The 22518-nt window shown below is 48.5% G+C and overlaps 1 protein-coding gene and 1 long non-coding RNA gene across 2 annotated transcripts in view; both read right to left on the reverse strand.

The window, feature by feature from the left end:
• Positions 1-284: 284 nt before the first annotated feature.
• Positions 285-22518, reverse strand: part of LOC127039467 (zinc finger protein 436-like) — a 121717-nt gene continuing 99483 nt past the window's right edge. Inside the window, 3 exon segments of the mRNA XM_050933236.1 lie at positions 285-859; positions 862-955; positions 21060-22338. Coding sequence (XP_050789193.1) covers positions 356-859; positions 862-955; positions 21060-22338 — 1877 coding nt within the window. The 3' untranslated portion in view covers positions 285-355.
• LOC127039486 (uncharacterized) lies at positions 5685-9538 on the reverse strand. Its single transcript, XR_007771043.1, has 2 exons — positions 9453-9538; positions 5685-6319 (listed from the first exon to the last, which is right to left on the reverse strand). It is a non-coding gene; the product is annotated as an uncharacterized LOC127039486 (long non-coding RNA).

The following is a 22518-nucleotide window of genomic DNA, read 5'->3' on the forward strand; positions in this document are numbered from 1 at the left end:
ATTTGAAAAATTCCCAGTATAACTGCTCTTCAGCACAACCCAGGGCAATGTGAGAACAACTGTCAATGATACAATCTGTATCACTGGTGACTCTAACAATAACTTTGCAATAGGAGGAATGGTATAAATGTGACGCTCTCTGGTTCCTCATAGGAAGGGCACAGTCAAATTACTTGTAGGACAATAGAAAGGACAAATAGGTCCATCTCAAAAGAGGGCGAACTGCAAAAGGCAAAAATGGACCACTCATCTGGACAAGCTGAGGAATAACAGTGCTGCAAACAGTTCAAAGAGCTTTAAAGGTTACTATGTGGGAATCAGGAAAAGTATTAAAGAAAAGAAAGTCTTGATAGCCCTAGAGATTGTTACAATGTTGATCTCCTTTGCAGATTCTCTGTTGGCTAACATGGGCTGAGTGCCAAGAGAAGGTTTTCCCGCACTCACTGCATTCATAGGGCCTCTCCCCTGTGTGAATTCTCTGATGCTCAGAAAGGGCTGAACTCTTACTGAAGCATTTTCCACACTCACAGCATTTATACGGCCTCTCCCCTGTGTGAATTCTTTGATGGGTAATAAGGTTTGAGCTGTGGTTGAAGGTTTTCCCACACTCACTGCATTCATAGAGTCTTTCACCTGTGTGGATCCTCTGATGTCTAGAAAGGGCTGATCTGTGAGTGAAGCTTTTCCCACACTCATTGCATTCATAGGGCCTCTCATCTGTGTGGATTCTCTGATGCACAGAAAGGGCTGATCTGTGAGTGAAGGGTTTCCCACAATTACTGCATTTGTAGGGCCTGTCCCCTGCATGGATTCTCCGATGCTCAGAAAGGTTTGAGCTGCGATTGAAGGTTTTGCCACACACTCATGGCATTCGTAGGGCCTCTCCCCTGTGTGGATTCTCAGATGAACAGAAAGGCTTGATCTGTGAGTGAAGTTTTTCTCACACTCAGTGCATGTATTTTTTCTCTTTCGCCTAAGGATTTCCTGTTGTGTTGTGGTTTCCATGAGGACCTTCTGAGTTCCCCAACAGGAAATACGTTTATCCAATTTGTCCCCTGGCTGGTTTCCTTGCTCTCTTTCTGGTCTGTGCTGAATCTCAAAGGAGTTTCCCTGCTCATTACTCCTGGACACATTCCTTTTCGATCTTTGCGATAATGCTCTGTGTTTATCCACTTGCTCAACATTTTCCTTCTGAGAATTCTGCTCCTCTTTCTCACATGCCATTGCATCACCTGCTGTGATAGAGACAGAAATCTCAAACAGGGATGGAAAGGGGAAGACCAAACCAAAACAAGCACTGAAGACAGGTCAAATAAAAATCAGGAACTGACCTCCCCCAAACTCTTCCCCTAAATAGGACAGAGGAGGGGGATGAATTCAGCCTTCAAATCCCATCCAAATATGCAGGGGGAAGGGAGGAAGCTAATGCCTGGTGTCTCCTAAGATCTACAGGAAGCCGTGAGCTATATTTACCCTGAGGATACAACACCTACTAGGGACAATAATGAACTGAGAGACCTCCCAAGGGCTTTGTTGGGCATCCCAGATGTTTCCTTCAGGCACTTACAGATTGTGAGTTGGTTTAATGTTTTCTCACCTGTGCGGGGAGCTCTCAGGATCTCTCTTTCCTCAGAGCCCTGGAGGTCTGGGACCCACGGCTCTTCCCCTTGTTCCAGCTGGGACATCACATCAGGCTGGGTAACAGGAAACCTTGCTGAGATGAAAGAAAACAAAGGAGTTCAGCTGACTTCATAAGACTTTGTCCTAAAACACATTCTATTAATTTAACTTCAGTGCTTAGTGTGACCTGGTTGGCCAGAGGCAGTTCTCACTGAAAATGCCAAGATCAGGGCAGGCTGAAAAAGAGATCACCCACACGGGTTATCGAGAAGCTGAAAAAAGAAATCACACAGCCCCCTTTATTGCATCTCAGTTTTCTGATTCCCAATCAGCACTTAGATTCAGCACAGTGAGAGATTATTTAAAAACTGCGCACATAAACAAAATGATCCTCTGATCCCAAAGGTCAGCCACGTTACCAGGTCAGCACAGGTTTGGATCTTACCCAAAATACCACACTCCCAGTCAATCCTTTAGCATCTAAACTAAAGGTTTAAACAAAATAAGAGAGAATGAAGTTAAACGGGAAAGCAGTCAGATACATTCCAAAATGGATAGATCAGGTTCTTAGCAATATTAGTGAGTTGCCGGTGTGAAAGTCTGTCGGGAACACATCCACAGCTTGGATGGGTCATTCAGTCCTTTGTTCCAGGGTTCAGTTTGTAGAGAAGTTGCTCCAGAAGTAGGAAGGGGGATTGAAGACAAGATGGAGATGATGCAGTTGCGCTTTATATTCCTTTTGCCATGTGGCTTGTTCTTCCTGTGTCCCAAACATAAGATTCACAACACATGGCATGGAAAAGCTTTGGAGGTCTCAGTACACAGGCTTACCCGGGAATGTCTTGCTGACTCAATAGGTGTATACCCTTGATCCTTTCCATGGGCTCATTGTACAGCTGATGACCCTCAATGGGCCATCAAACAGGCTAGGCAGTGTTGATGCCAATATTTCTGGAGGTGTCACCCAGAAACACTGCCCAAGTCTGGAAATACAGATATACCCTACATATCTATAACTCACAATACAAAGGTGATAGAAACAAAATGATCATACTTGGAAAATCATAACATTTTCACTGACACCTTCCATGGCATATCTAGCATGATTCATTGCAATTTTATCAGATTTTATTATTTTATTATTAATACCAAAAGTGTCTCACAATTCCATACAGTGTCACACTTCGTAAACCAGTGAATTTCCAGGACCAGTGCCCCAGGTCCATGAAGATGCCGAACACTATGCTTAGAGGGATTGAAATACTCACATATCTGCTGGGAACACACACACAGACAGTGTGTCAGTCTGTACCCCTGTGTTCACTCTTCTAGAAAATTATGATCAATTTTGTACACAGTATGGCTTGTGAGGTATCATTTGAAAACCCATAATCTACTGAATATTATTCTCCTGTTAAAATGTGTAGTAACACTGTATGTAAAGTTATGAGATTTTACAGTATGATATTATTGAAAAAGTTACAATTCTGGGGAACACCCACAGACCAGTTCCTCAGAGACAGCAAGGCAAACAGCTGGTCAAACAGCCATTCTCCTGCAGGGGGAAGGTGTGAAGAAGACATTTACATTCCATCACAGGGACCTCTTGAAGCTGTTGTGGAAAATGACCACATGACTGAGGCTCTTTTCTTGGTTACAAGCGTGCAGGGAGCGACAGCTATTGGAATACTGTCCCCCTGAGCTAAAAATCACACAAGCCTTTTAAAGCTTAAAACCACAAACAATGACACATAGGCTGCACATTAATTACCTTATTTGGAATATATTGCAAAATATGATGCAGGTCAAAAGCAAGCTGAACAATCAGTTTTTCATATCCGGCCTCTCCTCTTATTGTTATTCCTAGTCTAGTTTGTGGTTTGACTTTTCTAACACTTCCACTGTGGTTATGTTTCACAATCTCGGTTATTGCAAATCAGTGTGTTTGGGAACTTTCCACTTCACCTACTTAGGCCCCTTCGGCACACAAAGCCATTGTTCCCCAATTTGGGGACTTTCCATTCCACTTTGCCTTTCTCTGCCCTTTACACAGAGAAACAAGCTCAGCTAATACTTTAGGCCTACTAGCTTGACCAAACCTCCAAAGCTCTTTCTGTAGACTTTCCCGCAAAATTCTCACATCTCCAACAGATAGCCTGTCACCGTAACTGAGCTGAGAACTGAAGTGGTTTCTAGTACAAAGGACTGAATTATAAAAAGAGGTGAGGAAAATGCATGAGACTCTCTCTCTCTCCCCTTTCCCTCTGCTCATGACAACTCCTGAAGAACTGAACGTGGACGGCAGAGGTGGGTTAGGCCGAGTCCTGGCTGAAAGGAAAACCAGCCTGTCTCAGCACAGGGTGAGAGAAACATTTGCCTTGAATTCGTTTCAGCTTGTTAACTTAAACATTAGTTCAGTGTTTTATCTTGCATTTATTTTGTAAACAATTCTGAGCTTTATGCCTCATTATCTGTATCTTAAAAATTTTTTTGATAGTTAACAATCTTGTTTTATTGTTTATCTAAGCAGTGTGGTTGTATTAAAGTGTGTTGGAAACTTCATCTGGGATAACAAGGCTGGCGCACGTCATTTTCCACTGATGAAATGACAGACTTCATATGAGCTTGCGTTGTTCAGGAGTGTGCTGGACAGGGAAAGATGCACATTTCTGGGGAAAGTCAGGGAGCAGAGAATTTTCTGGGGTTCTCCTGTGAGGTACTGTAATTTGTGAGTCACTGACTAGCAGCACTCAAAACTGTGTAGCTGGGAGTGAGTTACATGGTGGAGACCGTGTGTGAACTGCCCAGGAGTGGCTGCTTTCACAGTAGAGCAGTGGAAAAGGCACCCCAGCTTGGGAACTGAGGGGACTGAGCTGTTCAACAGTCCAGGTTGCACTGTGGTTAATATCACAGACACTCAATTTCAAAGAGTCTCCTAAAACACAGAGAAAGTAAATCTATGTCCCAGAAATCAAAGACTCCAGAGAGAGGGCAAGTCTCCTTGGCACTGCTGCTTGCTGACAGAGAGGTCCAGAGACAGAGACAAAGAGAGAGAGTCCTGTGGAAGCTGGGAACAGGAAGCATGGGGTGGTGGGGTTCGGTGGAGAAAGGGAACAGGAAGGGCAGGGATATCACTGAATTCAGGATCTCAGCAGTACTAGATGTCAGGATAACACATACTGCAGCCCATTGGAAAACATAATCCCAACTATATATACAGAATGATGGGGTCTAAATTAGCCGTTTCCACTCAAGAGAGAGACCTTGGAGTCACTGTGGATAGTTCTCTGCAAACATACACTCAATCTGCAGCAGCAGTGAAAAAAAGTGAACAGAATGTTGGGAATCATTAAGAAAGGGATAGATAATAAGACAGAAAATCTCCTCTTGCCTCTATATAAATCCATGGTACGCCCACATCTCGAATACTCCATGCAGATATGGTCGTCCCATCTCAAAGAAGTTCACTTGAGCAAACAGGAGCTATTTGACACTGTGCGATATGGCTCCTGTGCTCTGTTCCCAAAATGTTCTGCAGCAGGGGAGGGCCTGTGGCAGTGTGTGTGTGTCACTGGCATATTGGGGTGATGCTGTGTCAAATTTTAGTCCCAGATTTGGACCTTAGCGTCCAAAATGTGGGGGTTAACATGAAAACTTCCAAGCTTAGCTACCAGCTTGGACCTGGTACTGCTGCCACCACCCAAACAATTAGAGTGTTTTGGGACACTCTGGTCCCCCCGAAAACCTTCCCTGGGGACCCCAAGACCCAAATCCCTTGAGTCTCACAACAAAGGGAAATAAACCTTTTTTCCTTCCCCCCTCCAGGTGCTCCTGGAGAGCTACACAGAAGCAAACTCTGTGAGTCTAAACAGAGGGACTCCCCCTCCCTGTTCCCAGTCCTGGAAAACAGAATTACCTCCCTCTTCCCCCAGAGGAAATGCAAATTCAGGCTAGTTAATCTAACACACACAGATCTCCCTCTGACTTCTTCCTCCCACCAATTTCCTGGGAAGTACAGACTCAATTTCCCTGAAGTTCCTCCCTAAAGAAAAAACTCCAACAGGTCTTAAAAGAAAGCTTTATATAAAAAAGAAAGAAAAATACATACAAATGGTCTCTCTGTATTAAGGTGACAAATACAGGGTCAATTGCTTAAAAGAATATTGAATAAACAGCCTTATTCAAAAAGAATACAAATCAAAGCACTCCAGCCACTATAGACATGTAAATACAAAAACAACAAACCCTTTTTGCACTCACAACTTGGAAACGGAAGATTAGAAAGCAGAAAATAGAAATCACTCCTCCTCCGAGAGAGCATACAGGCAGACAAAAAACAAAGAACTCAGACACAAACTTCCCTCCACCCAGAGTTGAAAAAATCCGGTTTTCTGATTGGTCCTCTGGTCAGGTGGTTCAGATTACTTCTTTCCAGGTGAAAGAGACATTAACCCTTAGCTATTTGTTTATGACATGCTGAAACAGGGCAGAGTAGAGGTGGCATTGTGGGGTTGGCATGAACCTTCTCTCTTCATTTCCTATTCCAAGAACCAAGGGGACGGGAATCCTTACCCAATGAGGTCACATTCTCATAGTTCTCCTGCATGACATCCCTGTAGAGGGCTCTCTGAGTGGGGTACAGCAGAGCCCACTCTTCCCTGGTGAAATACACAGACACCTCCTCGAAGGTCACCGGTCCCTGAAAGAGCAAGAGTTCAACACTCAGTACGTGATGTCCTATTCTCAGCCCCACTCTCTGTGGGGGAGAGGAGTCAATTAAATGCAAGCTCTGGGTGGATCATAGTTAACAGAGTCAAACCCCCACCCTGCAAAGAGCATCCTGGAAACACCACGTTAAGGGGACCAAGAGACAGCCCCTTGTCTCTCCCAGCAGATCCATCACCCCCCTACTAGCCACCGACCGATGTAGGAGATGGAGGCCCTAGCAGAATCCAGGGAGAGCTCCCTGGTAGGAAGCCCAATAACCTCATCGTGAGGAGCTGGATATGAAGTGCGGGGCAGCTCCCCTAAACCTCACTGATGGATGCCCCCTTCATATCTCACAGCAGCCGCTGGTTAGTCAGGTCGGGCTCCAGCACTGGGAGTCTGGTCAGTTTGACTAGCTCTATGAAGCTGAGTTATTCTCAGTTTCACAAATTAGGGTATTTCCACCACCTAATCTCATGGGTCTGTTCCTAGAATCTAGGCCACTTAATAAACAACTCCCAGCAGGTTTATCTCAAGCTGTCCTCCTCCCTTCCCCACCCTGTGCATTTCCTGCCCCGTTCCAACCTCCAAACCAGACTGTGCATATCTTCCCATCTCTGGTGTATTTGCTGTCCCTCTCCCGCTCTGCAGGAACCCACCAGCAACCTCCCGATAATTCCTACCTTAACAGGCTTCCCTGCACTCATTTCTCTTCCCTCTCCCATGGGAGGATGGGATGAGCTGGAGCAAAAAAAGGATGTCATTCTACCACCTGTCTGGGTGAGAAGGACAGTTGTGGGGGTTTCAGAACAGACTTTAGTTAATTTCACCAGATGATTCTCCCAGGCCCTTTCCCTGTAGACAGACACCCTAGATTCTGCCATGCTGAGAAAGAGATCAAGCATGTTATTACACTGTAGACCTGGCCCCTGCTGCCAGGCTAAGCCCACAGAGAGATTTTTAACCTCCCTTCTCCCTCCCCTCACCTCATAACAAAGTCTCTGAACACAAGGCTAGAAAAGAGCAGAACCAAAGGAGTCACTGTGGGGGATTCCCTCGGACACTGACCCCACAGCAGCCACAACCCAGCAGGGGAATATGGAGTCAGGAACTGGCTTTTCCTCTCTCTGATCCTTGTTTTGTTCACTGGAAAGTGGTTCTGCCCAGGATGCAGCAATACATGTCTCTGGGTGGACTAGAGAGCTGGAAATCTCTCCCCCACATTCATTTCTCACACTGCCACTTTTAGTCTCCCCTTCCCCTGTCCTCTCTCCCTGCCCCTCTGGCTGGGAAAGTCCCATTCCTGGGGGCTATGCTCTCCCATGGCTGGACTTTCTCCTGGCAATTGCTAATGGGAGTAGAAATGAGGAAGGGCTGTTTGTGCAGAGTCACTTTCTTGCCAGACCCCAGCACTTTCCCTGAAGTCTTTCAGTTACCTGGAGTCTGTGGTAGAATTGGTATTAACAGGGCCCAGGTCTCCCACAAGGGGCTAGTACGAGCTGGAGAAAGTCATCCCCTGGGCTGGACAGAAAAGAAGCTTGAACTAAGGTCACTTGCCAGCACAGAACCCCACTGGGGTAGCAGCAGCTGCCAAGCCTGGTCTCCCAGATCACAATGGAGGCTGCAGTGTCTGACCCAAGAAGCTGAACCCCAATATCCTGAGCAGAGAGGGACAGAGCATCTAAGCAGCTTCCCTCCTTTAGCTCTCCGGGGAGAGCAGCTAATGAGCGCCCCTCCTCACAGGGAGAATTGCTGATCCCATTTGCCCCACTGTCCTTCTTGAGTCACTCGTCTTTCCATACAGTCACTCTGGATTAACATTGGTCTCAATGTTCAGAGTAGCAGCCGTGTTAGTCTGTATCTGCAAAAAGAACAGGAATATTTGTGGCACCTTAGAGATTAATAAATTTATTTTAGCATGAGCTTTCATGAGCTAAAACTCACTGCTTCGGATGCATAAAACTGGTCTCAATGAAACCAGAGTTCAGAAATGAGTCTAAAATGCTGTGGAAGAGACCATTGTGTGGCAGTGCTGACCCCCTTCCCACCTCCCTCGCCCCCAGATCTAGGATAAGGGCTGGGGGGGAGGGAATGAATATTCCCAATGGAACTGGAAGTTCCTGCAGTTTTCAAGAGAGGAGATAAGAAAAATCTGTGATTTCACCTCACAGCGTTTGACAAGTGGATAGAAAGTTATCACAGTAACTGGGCCTGGCCGGGGACTGCCTGGCAGTGCTTGGAGCTAGGATTCTGGCACAAACTGATCAGGGAGAAGGATCAGGGTTAGTAATGGCCCCCAGACACCCCCCAGTACCCAGAGCCCAGACCCCCCAACCAGGGTCCCCAGACACCCCCACAAACCCAGCCAGGGGCCCACCAGATATTTCCTGGCACCCAGTCCGCAGAGTCCCTGGCCAGGGATCCCAGATACCCCTCAACCCCTCAGCAGCCACAGTGAGAGCTAGACACTGGTAAAATGGAGAGAAAATGAAGCACAATGGGGGGAGGGGAACAGGGAACTTCTCAGGGGTTTGGGGGGAGGGGGGTCACCCTGGGTGCTGCTCGTTGCTCTCTAGGGAGAAAGGGGGCAGGACGGGGGGGGTCCCCACGGGGGGGCAGCGGTAAATCCGAGGGGATCTCAGCCTCCCCCTTTCTCTCCACGCTCCTCGGGGGTCACCTGCTCTTCTCCCCCCCTGGCCATGTCCGGGCTGCACAGACATTTCCCACCCGCCCCTTTCCCAGCCCCCCAGCCTGGTCTCACCCCCAGCCCCCGCCCGGTCCCACGCAGGGACCCCAGTGGGGCCGGGCCCCTCCCCCCACCACCCCCCATGGGGCCCCAGGGCAGAGCCTGGCCGGGTCTGGGGGGTGTTGGGCTCCTGCGGGGACAGCAGCTCCGAGCCCCGCGTGGGCGCTGCCCCCCCTGGGAGCAGATCCCGGTGCTGCGAGATGCCGGGTCCCCCCCCCGGACACTGGGGCAGAGTCACCGCCTGGCCCTCCCCCCGGGGCTCACTCAGGGACCCAGAGGCTGCAGCTCTGCAGCGGGGTGGGCAGAGCCCTTGGCGGCCCCAGGGCAGCTCCAGCGGGGCAGGGCCCAGGCCGGGCGCGGGGGGGTTAACGGGTCTCACTGGCACAAACTCTCCTGCTCCGCCCGGTCCCGGCCCCAGGCACCAGCAGCGGGTGACGCGGCCTCTGCGCGTGCGGGACTCTCCTCCCGCCCGACCTGCGCATGCCCAGAGCCCCAATGGCACAAACTCTTCTCTGGCCCCGGGAGAGGCTCCAACAGCCCCGCACGAGCCAGGCAGAGCCGGAGCGACCCGGGTGTGCTTTCAACTCGGCTTCTTCTCTATCACCCGTCACTTCCGGTCCAGGAAGAGTCAGGAACTACATCTCCCAGCTTGCCCCGGGGGCGCTTCCGCTCTCTCCCGCCCAGGGAAGGGAGGTCCCTGGGTCCAGCCTGACCCTCCCCTCACAGCTCATCCTTTCCCCCGGCCCCGGCCCCTCCCCCAGCCGGTGCCTCTCAGACTCCCCCCTTTTCCCAGGGAGTGGCAGAGCTGGGGCCGAGGGGCAGGAGAGGCGCTGGGGCTCCCCAGGGGAAAAGCAGGGGCAGGGGCTGGTGTAGCAGGACCCCCCCTTGCAGTGCCCGGCTCAGCAGAGGGTGTCAGCTGCAGGCTGGGGGGGGGGGTTGCAGGGCACAGGAAGGGGCTGGAGCAGCTGGGAGCGGGGGGGGGGTTGCAGGGCACAGGAAGGGGCTGGAGCAGCTGGGAGGGGGGGGTTACAGGGCACAGGAAAGGGCTGGAGCAGCTGGGAGCGGGGGGGGGTTGCAGGGCACAGGAAGGGGCTGGAGCAGCTGGGAGGGGGGGGTTACAGGGCACAGGAAGGGGCTGGAGCAGCTGGGAGCGGGGGTGTTGCAGGACACAGGAAGGGGCTGGAGCAGCTGGGAGCGGGGCAGGGTTGCAGGGCACAGGAAGGCATTAATGCCTCCCGGCCCGGCCGGGGGAAAGGGGGGCTTCTCCGGCTGCAGTGGCACAGCTCAGGTCGGGGGTACTGGGGGGTTGCTGGTGGGTTCCTGCTGGAGGGGAGGGGCAGGAAATACTGAAGAGGTGGCAACTTGTGGGGAGTTAGGGCTGGAGGGGGCAGGGAATACCCTGGGTGAGGAAAGGGAGGGGGACAGAGTGTGACAAACCTGCTGGGACTTGTTAACATGGGCCTAGATCCTCAGAACAAACACTTGGGTGTTGAGGGAGAAAATTCCCTAATTTGTGAAACAGGAAATAGAGAAACCAACCCCCTGGGCAGTGCTGGGAAAACTGACCAGACTTCCAGTGCTGAACCCTCAGGTGTTTCAGGTTACTTCTTTCCAGCTGAAAGAGATATTAACCCTTAGCTATCTGTTTATGACGCCCTCCAAATTGCAGACAGTGGGGAACCTCACTGGCAGCAATTTCCTCCTAGAACCTTTAAAATAAACAGATTAATACAACACATGCGCCTTTATATATACCACTAAGTATATAACTAACAGATTTATACATTTTAAGAACACTTTTTAACTACTGGATTCTGGGAAACTCTCACGGGAGAGAGCATCAGCTACTTTGTTAGAAGCTCCTGAGATGTGTTGAATTTCAAAATCAAAATCTTGAAGAGCTAAACTCCAACGAAGAAGTTTCTTGTTGTTCCCCTTGGCAGTATGAAGCCACTTTTGTGCAGCATGGTCAGTTTGTAGCTGGAACCGCCGTCCCCAAACATATGGGCGTAGCTTCTCCAGGGCGTACACAATGGCATAGCATTCCTTTTCACTGACTGACCAGTGACTTTCCCTCTCAGACAGTTTCTTGCTGAGAAACATGACAGGATGGAAGTTGTGATCCGTTGCTTCCTGCATGAGAATTGCTCCAATATCACACTCAGATGCATCTGTGGTTACTAGGAATGGCTTGTCAAAGTCCGGGGCCATTAGCACAGGGTGAGACATGAGCATTGCCTTAAGTTGGGTAAAGGCCTTTTGACACTCATCAGTCCACTTAACTGCATTTGGCTGGGTCTTTTTGGTCAGGTCGGTCAGTGGAGCAGCGATTTGGCTGTAGTGTGGTACAAATCGCCTGTAGTACCCAGCCGAGCCTAAGAAGGATTGAACCTGTTTCTTTGACTTTGGGACAGGCCACTTTTGGATAGCATCCACCTTGGCCAGTAGGGGGTTTATGGTTCCTCGACCCACCTGGTGTCCCAGGTAAGTTATTCTGTTTTGGCCTATTTGACACTTTTTGACCTTAACAGTTAGTCCGGCCTGCCTGATGCACTCAAAGACCTTTTTTCCAGTGTAGTAGGTGTTCGGGCCAGGAGTCTGAAAAAATGGCCACATCATCGAGGTAGGCAACGGCATATTCTCCCAGTCCTGCTAGTAGACCATCTACCAGCCTCTGGAAGGTGGCGGGTGCATTTCGAAGCCCGAAAGGAAGGACATTGAATTCATACACCCCCGCATGGGTGACGAATGCTGACCTTTCCTTGGCAGGTTCATCTAGTGGTACTTGCCAGTACCCCTTGGTTAAGTCTATTGTAGAGATGAACTGGGCACGTCCCAACTTCTCAAATAGCTCCAATAGATCCAATCGGTGCGTGGCATTATAGTTGTCCAGACGAGTTACCGCATTTAGCTTACGGTAGTCCACGCAAAAGCGTATTTCCCCATCTGGTTTGGGTACCAGAACCACTGGAGATGCACATGCACTGGTAGATGAGCAGATTATACCCATCTGTAGCATGTTCTGGATCTCCCGTTCTATAGTAGCTTGGGCGTGAGGAACACCCGGTAGGGTGAGGTTCTAATTGGGTGAGCATTACCTGTGTCAATGGAATGGTATGCCCGTTCAGTCCATCCTGGGGTGGCTGAGAAAAATGAGGCAAAGCTAGTGCACAGCTCCTTGATTTGTCGCCGCTGCAGACGTTCCAGGGTGGTTGAGAGGTTCACCTCTTCCACGCCACCGTCTTTTTTTCCTTCGTAGTAGACTCCTTCAGGCCACTCAGCATCATCTCCCTGGACTGTAAACTGACAAACCTGTAAGTCTCTGGAATAGAAAGGCTTGAGAGAATTAACATGGTACACTCTGGGCTTTAGTGAGGAATTGGGAAATGCTATGAGGTAGTTCACAGTTCCTAGGCGCTCCTGGACCGTGAATGGCCCTTCCCATGATAATTCTATCTTATGGGCCTGTTGCACCTTCAAGACCATAACCTGGTCTCCTACCTTGAAGGAACGCTCTCTGGTATGTTTGTCATACCAGGCCTTTTGCTCTTCCTGAGTATCCTTTAGGTTTTCTTTAGCAAGGGCTAAAGAGTGTCGGAGGGTGCTTTGTAGGTTGCTTACAAAGTCCAGAATGTTAGTTCCTGGAGGTGTAAACCCCTCCCATTGCTGCTTCACCAACTGTAATGGCACTTTAACCTCGTGGCCATACACAAGTTCAAATGGTGAAAACCCTAAACTGGGATGTGGTACAGCCCTGTAGGCAAACAGCAACTGCTGCAACACTAGGTCCCAATTATTGGAGTGTTCGTTGATGAATTTACGTATCATGGCCCCCAAAGTTTCATTAAACCTTTCCACCAGGCCATTGGTTTGATGGTGGTACGGGGTGGCAACAAGTGGTTCACCCCATGAGTTTCCCACAGTTTTTGCATGGTCCCTGCCAGGAAATTAGATCCTGAATCTGTAAGGATGTCAGAGGGCCAACCTACCTTGGCAAAAACGTCTGTTAGGGTCTGACACACAGCGTTAGCCCTGTGTTGACTAGAGCTACTGCTTCCGGCCATCGGGTAGCAAAGTCCACGAAAGTCAGTAAGTACTGCTTTCCTCTGGGTGTCTTTTTTTGGGAAAGGACCCAGAATATTCACAGCTACTCGCTGAAATGGGACCTCGATTATGGAGAGTGGCTGGAGAGGGGCCTTGACCTGGTCTTGGGGTTTTCCCACTCTTTGGCATACCTCACAAGACCAGACATACTTGGCAACATCCTTGCCCATCGCCTCCCAGTGGAAGGACTTCCCCATCTGTCTTGGTTCTGTTCACCCCAGCATGGCCACTGGGATGATCATGGGCTAAGCTTAAGAGCTTCCCCCGGTACTTAGTTGGAACCACCAACTGTTTTTGCAGCTGCCATTCTTGCCGGTGTCCACCAGAAAGAATCTCCTTGTATAAAAGTCCTTGGTCTATAACAAACTGGGATCGGTGAGAAGAGCTGAGAGGCGGTGGGGTGTTCTGTGCCGCCGTCCAAGCTTTCTGAAGGCTGTCATCTGCTTCCTGCTCAGTCTGGAACTGTTCACTTGAGGCTGGGGACTTGGACTTGGTCCCTCTGTAAGCGATGTAGGTAATGGGGTTGTTTCCCTTGCTGGTGAACCGCTCTCCGCTGGTGCACCTGAGGGTATTTCAGGCTCTCGCTGAGCCTTTTGGGAATGGTTGTCTGTTGCTTCTGCCAGTTCTGGCTCACTGGTGCCCTCTGGCATTGAGTTTGAAGCTGTGGTTGCAATTGCTGGTGCTGGTTGCTGTTCCAGTTCCGGGCCTGGGATTGGAGGTGCTGTGGCTGTTTCAGTGGTTGGCATGGAATCCGGGTCCACTACCCCTGTCTGGGTCTCTGGTAACACCGACGGGGCGTTTGTGGATGGCTCAGGAACAGGAATGGGTCTGGAAGCTTGCCTGGTTTGGCTACATGTAACCATTCCCACTCTCTTGGTCCTCTTCACCTGGTTGGCCAAGTCTTCCCCCAGTAGCATGGGAATGGAATAATTGTCATAGACTGCAAAGGTCCACTTTCCTGACCAGCTTTGTACTGGACAGGCAGTTCAGCTGTAGGCAAGTCTACAGCTTGTGACATGAAGGGGTAAATTGTCACTTGGGCCTTTGGGTTGATGAATTTGGGGTCTACGAAGGATTGGTGGATAGCTGACACTTGTGCCCCCGTGTCTCTCCAAGCAGTCACCTTCTTTCCGTCCACTCTCAAAATTTCCCTTCGCTCCAAGGGTATTTGAGAGGCATCTGGGCCTGGGGATCTTTGGTGTGATGGTGGTGTAATGACTTGCACTCGGTTGGTGTTCTTTGGGCAGTTGGCCTTGATATGTCCCAGTTCATTACACTTAAGGCATCTTCCAGCTGACTGGTCACTGAGTCGAGGTGAGTTACTGGAGACTGGTGAGGTGGGAGAATAGAGTGTCTGTGGCTTTCCTTGGGTTGTAGGTGGGGTCTTTGGTTGCCCTCGGTTGTAGGGTTTATGGTCGGTGTGCCCCCTGGGGTATTCGTTCCCCTTGACAGTAGCTTTCTTGCTTTCTGCCATTTCCATCCATCTGGCTCCAATCTCCCCCGCCTCGGTGAGATTTTTGGGTTTTCCATCTTGTATGTACCGTGTTATGTCCTCAGGAACACCATCCAAGAACTGCTCCATTTGTATGAGGAGGTGCAGTTTGTCTATGGATTTAACATTGTTTCCTGATATCGGGGCCTCATAATTTTTCCCAACGTAGTAGGCGTGTTTGGGAAATGACACATCTGGTTTCCACTTTTGAGTTCTGAAACGCCAACGGGCATGATCCGGGGTTATTCCCATTCTGTATCTGGCCTTGGTTTGAAAAAGTTTATAGTTGTTCATTTTCTCCTTAGGCATTTCAGCTGCTACCTCTGCTAAAGGTCCACTGAGCTGTGGCCTCAATTCTACCATGTACTGGTCTTCAGGGAAGCTGTACCCAAGACAGACTCTTTCAAAATTTTCTAAGAAGGCCTCAGTGTCATCACCTGCCTTGTAGGTGGGAAATTTCTTGGGATGTAGAGGGAGAGAGAAAACGAGTCTTTTCTACAGTCTTAGCTAGCAGCCAGGTGGCTTTTAGTTCATGCTGTAGAGCTAAGCTCCTGAGTTCCCACTTCGACTCCACCCACTGACAAGTCACCAACCCGGATCTGTCAGCGTAACTGAGACAGCTGCCGCCCCAAGAAGGAGAAAGCTGCCATGACATGCCCAGCTGAGAAGAGGTGCCAAGCAGTGAGCTGACACCCGTCAGAGCTTCCTGTGATAACCTGCAAACTTTGGACAATATCAGGGTGGTAGGAAGTGTTGCCCTCAGAGTGGCCTGGGTCAGAGCCCATGGGAAGCCCTGGGCTCCCCTGCCATCTGCTGCACCCTCCCGTCCCACGGGACCAAAACCCTGACCACTAGGCGACATCCCCACGAGCAAAGGCCATCACCAGGCATCTGTCTTCGAAAGTTTGCAGAGGATGTGGAGCAGAAAGGGCAGAGAGGATGAGGATGGCTCTTGGGAAGAGGGAGGGAGGGAGCCTTATGGGAATGTCTTGTTTACCTCCATCAACCCAATGATCAGATCATTGATGCCTAGAATCTTCCCTGACGTGTTGTAATTGATTGGATCTAGATTTTAAAATGGGTACATTTGCAGATGGAGAAATGGCAGCGAGTTGAGTGGAAGGCCATTGCAAGCTCAGCTAATTATGCAACGTGGCTTATGCCTCATCAAACAAGCTCCTTAAACAACAACTTCCAATTTTCACTTACATTGTTCTGTTAAGTGTTTTTCTCCAAAACACTTTCACTAATCATTTTGGTCACCTTTGGAAAGTTAGCCCTTTCAGTGCACCGAATATAAATATTGCTGGTGGGGACTGCCCTCTATTGGTCATAAGAACAGCCACACTGGATCAGACCAATGGTCCAGCCATTCTAGAATCCTATCCTCCCACAGTGGCCAATGCCAGGTGCCCGCGAGGGAATCGACAGAACAGGGACTCATCAAGCAATCCATCCCGTCACCCATTCCCAGCTTCCGGCAAACAGAGGTTAGGGACACTTCAAGAACATGGTTTTGTATTCCTGCCCATCCTGGCTGATAGCCAATGATGGACCTCTCCTCCATCAACTTATCTAGTTCTTTGGTGTTATAGTCTTGGCCCTCACAGCATCCTCTGGCAAAGTTTTCCTAGGTTGACTGTGTGTTGGGTGAAGAAATACTTTCTTTGGTTTGTTTTAAACCTGCTGTCTATTCATTTCATCGGGTGACCGTTAGTTCTTGTGTTATGAGGAGTAAATAACACTTCCTTACAGATCCAGACTAACACAGCTACCCCTCTGATACTTCCTTATTTACTTTCTCCAAACTTGTCATCATTTTATAGATCTCTATCCTCGTCCCCCCTTAGTCATCTCTTTTCCAAGCTGAAAACTCCCCTCAGTTTTATTAATCTCACCTCACACGGAAACTGTTCAAGATTCCTAATTATTTTGGTTGCTCTTTTCCGTACCTTTCCCAATTCCGATATATCTCTTTGAGATGGGGGACCAGCTCCAATATTCAAGATGTGGGCATACCATAGATTCATAGACAGGCAATATTATATTTCTGTCTTGCTAGCCATCCCTTTCCTAATGACTTCCCAATATTTTGCTCGCTTTTTTGACTGCCGATGCACATTGAGTAGATGTTTTCAGAGAAGTATCCACAGTGACTCCAAGATCTCTTTCTTAAGTTGTAAGAGCAAAATTTAGACCCCATCAGTTTAGATGTAGAGTTGGGATCATGTTTTCCCATGTGCATTACTTTGCATTTATCCACATTGAATTTCATCTGCCTTTTTGCTGCCCAGTCACAGAGTTTGGTGAGATCCCTTTGTCACACTTTGCACTCTCTTTTGGATGTAACTAACTTGAGTTGGTTTGTATCATCTGCAAATATTTCCATCTCACTGTTTTTACCACTTTTTCCAGATCACTTAGGAGTATGTTGAACAGTGCTGGACCTAGCACAGACCCCAGGGGGACGCCACTATTTACCTCTCCATTCTATAAATCAGACCCTTTCTTTCTTGCCTTTGAAACATACCTATCCCAGAGAGAACCTTCCATCTTATCCCATTTTGCTTCAGAGCCTTTGAGGAGAGACCTTGTCAAAGGTTTTCTGAAAATCTAAGTATATTACATACACGGGATCACCTTTATCCACATGCTTGTTGACTCTCTCAAAGAATTATAGTAGATTTGTGAGGCATGATTTTCCTTCACAAAAACCATGTTCATTCTTCCCCAATGTAAGCAGAGGCAGACTCACGTGGCGGCACCTCCTGCTGATCATCTTGCTAATTAGCTCTCCAGACATCAGAGCGCCCACCGCAGGCCGGTGATCTGCCTTACTGCAGCTGGCTCCCTGTCCCTCCCAGGACCCCGGTGCCCCTTTTAACCTGGCAGTACCCCCTGGCAGTACCCCTACAGTTATGGGTCTCCCCCTCCCAGGGGAACCTCCACTCACTATCCCCACTTCACCTCAGTCTTAGCTACTGCCCAGTCTCCATCTAGCCCTTATTCACTGGGGCAGACTGCAATATGAGCCACTCATCACAGGCAAAGGCGGTTTTGGCCCTCAGCTGTTTACTTTAGAGTAATGTGGCCCTTGCCACTTTACAAGTTGTGCAGGTCTGGATTAGGGCATTGCGCCACCCTGTGGGCATTTCATGTCCCTCCTCAGTTTCCCATACCGACACAATTTTCTTTGCTGTTCAACGAACAGCAAAACCTTTCTGTGTCTCTAGTTTGAGCCAGGGCATTCAATTCCATTGAAACCTTCTCTCCTGCAATGGCAATGGTCAGACAGAGGGGACGTGGCCACCTTCAGCAGCGCTGAGAATGAGATAGTTACTCTCCTCTTTCTTCAAGCTGCTGTTGTTATTCCATAAAACATGTACCATGGAATAAAAAACTGAGTTTAATCCAGAGTGAGGAAAGAAAGGAGCCACCAGCTCCCCGAAATATCTCTGTACCCCAGAGAGAACCTCCCCCTGCTATTAGAATCACTGATGTGCTTCAGTTACAATGGGGAAAGTATCTGCTCTCATTGGGGTAAAGCTCAGTGGTAGAGTGTTTGACTGAAGATCAAGGGGTCCTTGCTTCAAATCCAAGTGCCCTCTAATAAGCCTCTTATTTTCTTATTTTTATTTTTGAAAAAAGGGAAAACATTTTCATTTCCATTCTCCATTATGTTCAGGAGCTCCACTATACGGGGATGCTTGAAATGAATGTAAACACTCAACATTTCACTGTCCAAATGCATAAAAATCTAGCCAAGCTGACCATCAGCTGAAAGCAGTTCCAATCCTCTAAGTGTAGAGTTTATGTTTTCATCCATTAAACAAAGCGATCATAGGAATGTACATTTGCAGATCCCTCCTGTCCAGGGCTGTGCTGTGTAGAAGAACAAGAGCCACGTCCAGTTGGAGTTCAGGAGTCTGACAAGCAAAGGCAACTTGGTGCGGGATAAAGTCACCAGCACTTTGGCTCCTTCCCATTCAACCAGCAGCTGGGTCTCCAGAACAAGGCATGAGAAGATGACAGTGGCTGTGAGCAGGAAAATAGCCCCCAAGAAGCTGGCTAAAGCTGTCAAGATCCTCAGGAAAGTCACCATGCCCATGTCTAGCATGTACTGACTGCAGCGGGGACCAAAAAGGCAGAGAAAAGCCCTCAAAAGTTCTAAGCTGCCAAGCCCCAGAAGGTGATCAAAATCCTACCTAAAATCAAGACAGGAGAAGGCTAATGTCATCTCCAAAGCCAGGGCTAAGAAGGTAACACTAAGAAAGAAGTGAAGAGATTTCCATTGGGATGACTCCTGCTCTTTTATGATTCACCATGGACCACTCAAAGAGATCCAAGTCCAGCAGGACAAACAGCCTCATGGACAGTATAATGAAGTGGTGGCAGCGGAGAGACGTGTTTCTCTTCCAGAGGGGAAGTGCTGTGTTTGGTGTAACACCTGCCAGGTGAGTGGTGCACTGACAGGGCAGCTGCCCATAGCTCCCACATGAGCTCATTCTCTTCGATCTGCTTCTGCCGTTATTTCAGAGCCTGCACTAGTGGGAGTGTGTCCCTAGCACTTCACCAGCTGTAGAACAGGCTCTGTCTGCATCCCAGCTCTGATTAATCCCACTTTTTAATGTATTCCTACTGCGATACTTTCCCAGTTCTCTGCCTCATTCTAACATTCCGGTCAGAGACCGACTATGGGGAGGAATGGACTAATTTGGATGACATTCAGTAAGTTGCCATAGTACGTGACTGAAACCTCTGCTGGAGGTGGCCAGGAGTCTGTTACATACATAAAATAGCTAAGCTTTATCAAACTACCTGCTACACATTCAAACCTTCCTGTACACACACAATAGAAATTGTGGCACTGAGAAATGGCAACTTGTCATTAACACAGATCACAGTTTTCTGTACTTCCAGAGGCATTGAAATAGAAGTATATTACCTTTCAACAGCTGCTATTTCATGATCAGCAGCAAAGCCTGTCAATTTACCACCCATAGAGCTGATTGTTTCTAACTGCAGGGTTAGCCAGACCATTCAGTAACATTATCGCTCTGTTTACAAAGCCTTTGGTTAGTGACAAATCATGAGACTTATCCCTTCCTTCTGTAATTCCACTCACTCCAGTGTTCTCTTTCCCCAGTTATGGTTCTAAGAAAAAAAAGAAATTAAAACAAGCTTCAGAACTAACATGCTGTGGGAAAGTGGAAATGTTGATAGCTCAACTTATTCAGTTTCTTCTGTGTCTTGTGTATGTCTATCTGCTTCGTGTGTGTGACCGGTGGGGCTTTTTGTTTGCTCCAGGCAGGTTCAACCCTGTCAGATTTGTCTGTGGGGAGGGGCCAGAGAAAACAGACACCCTGGCCTTCCAGGTTGGGGTTAGTCAAAGGAATAACAACCCTGTCCCATAAAAAACAATGTTACAGAAACAGTGGTAGGAACAATGCTAGAGAAACTGGTTAATAATCACAATGCCCAGGCTTGAAGCAATCGGAAATACAGAATTCAAAAAGCAAAGCTCAGGGGAGATTTGGGGTTTATTCTCTGAGCTTAGCCATGTGCTATAGCACAGGGAGCACTTTTGGAAGTCTCCCATCCCACAACTGGGGAAAGGAAAAGGATTCTGAGGTTCTAGCACGGATTGAAGGAGGACAGTGATGGGGAATAAGGGACTCCCTCTGACTTACCCTAACTATGTCTGTTGTTACAGAGGAGGAAATGACTTTTTTCCCTATCCCTGCCCTCTTCCTGCTCTTTGTTATAGTTCAATACATTTTAAGTGCGGAAAATAATAATGAAAATATCTGCTCTCCAGCACAACCTGAAGCAACATCAGAACAACTGGGAATGAAACAATTTGTTCCCCAAGGGAGAACTCGATGACTAAGAATTGCTTTGAAATGGGGGAACAGGATAACCATGATGCTCAGGGTTAGTTTAGACTAGGAAAAGTGATGGAGTTTAGGTCAGGTCAAGGGGAAAGCTAATGCCAACCACTGCACCTGGGCTGCATCTGCACTACAACTTTTTACACCAAGATCACTAACTTGAGCAGCTAACGCCATGTACATTCCTAGTGGATGGAAGGCACAGGTAGTTTTTGCCTCAGTGTACCTTGCTGGGATCAAACCTCTCTCCCCAACTTGGAACTCATGAACATTCCTAGCTGGAGGGATACACACTCCTATGACTCAAAAGGAAAGGAGTTGATAGAAAAGATCATAGGACTGACCCCAAAGAAGGATGAGCTGCAAAAGGCAGAAGGCGGCATCTTATCTGGTGGAGCTGAGACACCACGGTGAAGACGATGCAAAAATCACTATGTGCGAATTAGCTAATGTGATTTTTTTAAAAAAATTTCGTTTTTGCCAACACTAGTCAAGGGATTTATTACAATTCTCTCTTCTGTGCATTTTCTGATGTCTAATGAGCCTTGAGCGCTGATTGAAGCTTTGCCCGCACTCAGAGCATGTGTAGGGCATCTCCCTTGTGTGGATTCTCTGATGTTTGATAAGGTCTGAGCTCCATCTAAAGCTTTTCCCGCACTCTGAGCATGTGTAGGGCTTCTCTCCTGTGTGGATTCTCTGATGTGTGATAAGATGTGAGCTCTGACTGAAGCTTTTCCCGCACTCTGAGCATGTGTAGGGCGTCTCTCCCGTGTGGATTCTCTGATGTTTGATAAGGTCTGAGCGCTGACTGAAGCTTTTTCCACACTCAGTGCACGTGTAAGGCTTCTCTCCTGTGTGGATTCTCTGATGTTTGATAAGGTCTGAGCGCCAACTAAAGTTTTTTCCACACTCAGTGCACGTGTAAGGCGTCTCTCCTGTGTGGATTCTCTGATGTCCGATAAGGTGTGCGCTCTGACTGAAGCTTTTCCCACACTCTGAGCATGTGTAGGGCTTCTCTCCTGTGTGGATTCTCTGATGTGTGATAAGATGTGAGCTCCGACTGAAGCTTTTCCCGCACTCTGAGCATGTGTAGGGCGTCTCTCCTGTGTGGATTCTCTGATGTTTGATAAGGTCTGAGCGCCAACTAAAGTTTTTTCCACACTCAGAGCACGTGTAGGGCGTCTCTCCTGTGTGGATTCTCTGATGTTTGATAAGGTCTGAGCGCCAACTAAAGTTTTTCCCACACTCAGAGCATGTGTAGGGCGTCTCTCCTGTGTGGATTCTACGATGTGCATTCAGGGTAGAGCTCCAGTTAAAGCTTTTCCCACACTCAGTGCACGTGTAAGGCTTCTCTCCCGTGTGGATTATCTGATGCGTGATAAGATGTGAGCTCTGACTGAAGCTTTTCCCACACTCAGTGCACGTATAAGGCGTCTCTCCTGTGTGGATTCTGCGATGTCTGACAAGGGTAGAGCTCCAATTGAAGCTTTTCCCACACTCATGGCACCTGTAGCGTGTCTCTTCCAAGTTGATTCTGCCGCTTCTTATAAGGTCTGAGAGGCTACTCAAGTTTCCCTCTGGCCTCCCCTGAGTCTCACAGGCTTCTGTTTTTTCTGGGAGTGCACAACTCCTGGAAACATTCTCTTTGGATCTTCCTGATAACATTCCATGTGCTTCTCTTCGCTCAGCATCTTCCTGATGGGGTTTCTCCTCCTCATTCTCACTCACCATCCCATCACCTGATGGGAGACAGAGAGAATCCAGACACAGGTCACTACCTGCACCGGAAAGAAAGAAAATCTCAGAGAGAGGAATGGAAAAAAGGGATGAACAATCCAAAATGTGTGTGGGAGAGGTCAAACCTATCAGGAGCTGATTTTCCCCAAAACCTTCCCCAGAGGAGAGAGGAAGGGATCAGTTTTGGTCTGCATCTCACGAGAACACTCAGAGGAAAGTGA

The sequence above is a fragment of the Gopherus flavomarginatus genome, chromosome 23, assembly GCF_025201925.1.
Source record: "Gopherus flavomarginatus isolate rGopFla2 chromosome 23, rGopFla2.mat.asm, whole genome shotgun sequence".
NCBI classification, from domain to species: Eukaryota; Metazoa; Chordata; order Testudines; family Testudinidae; genus Gopherus; species Gopherus flavomarginatus.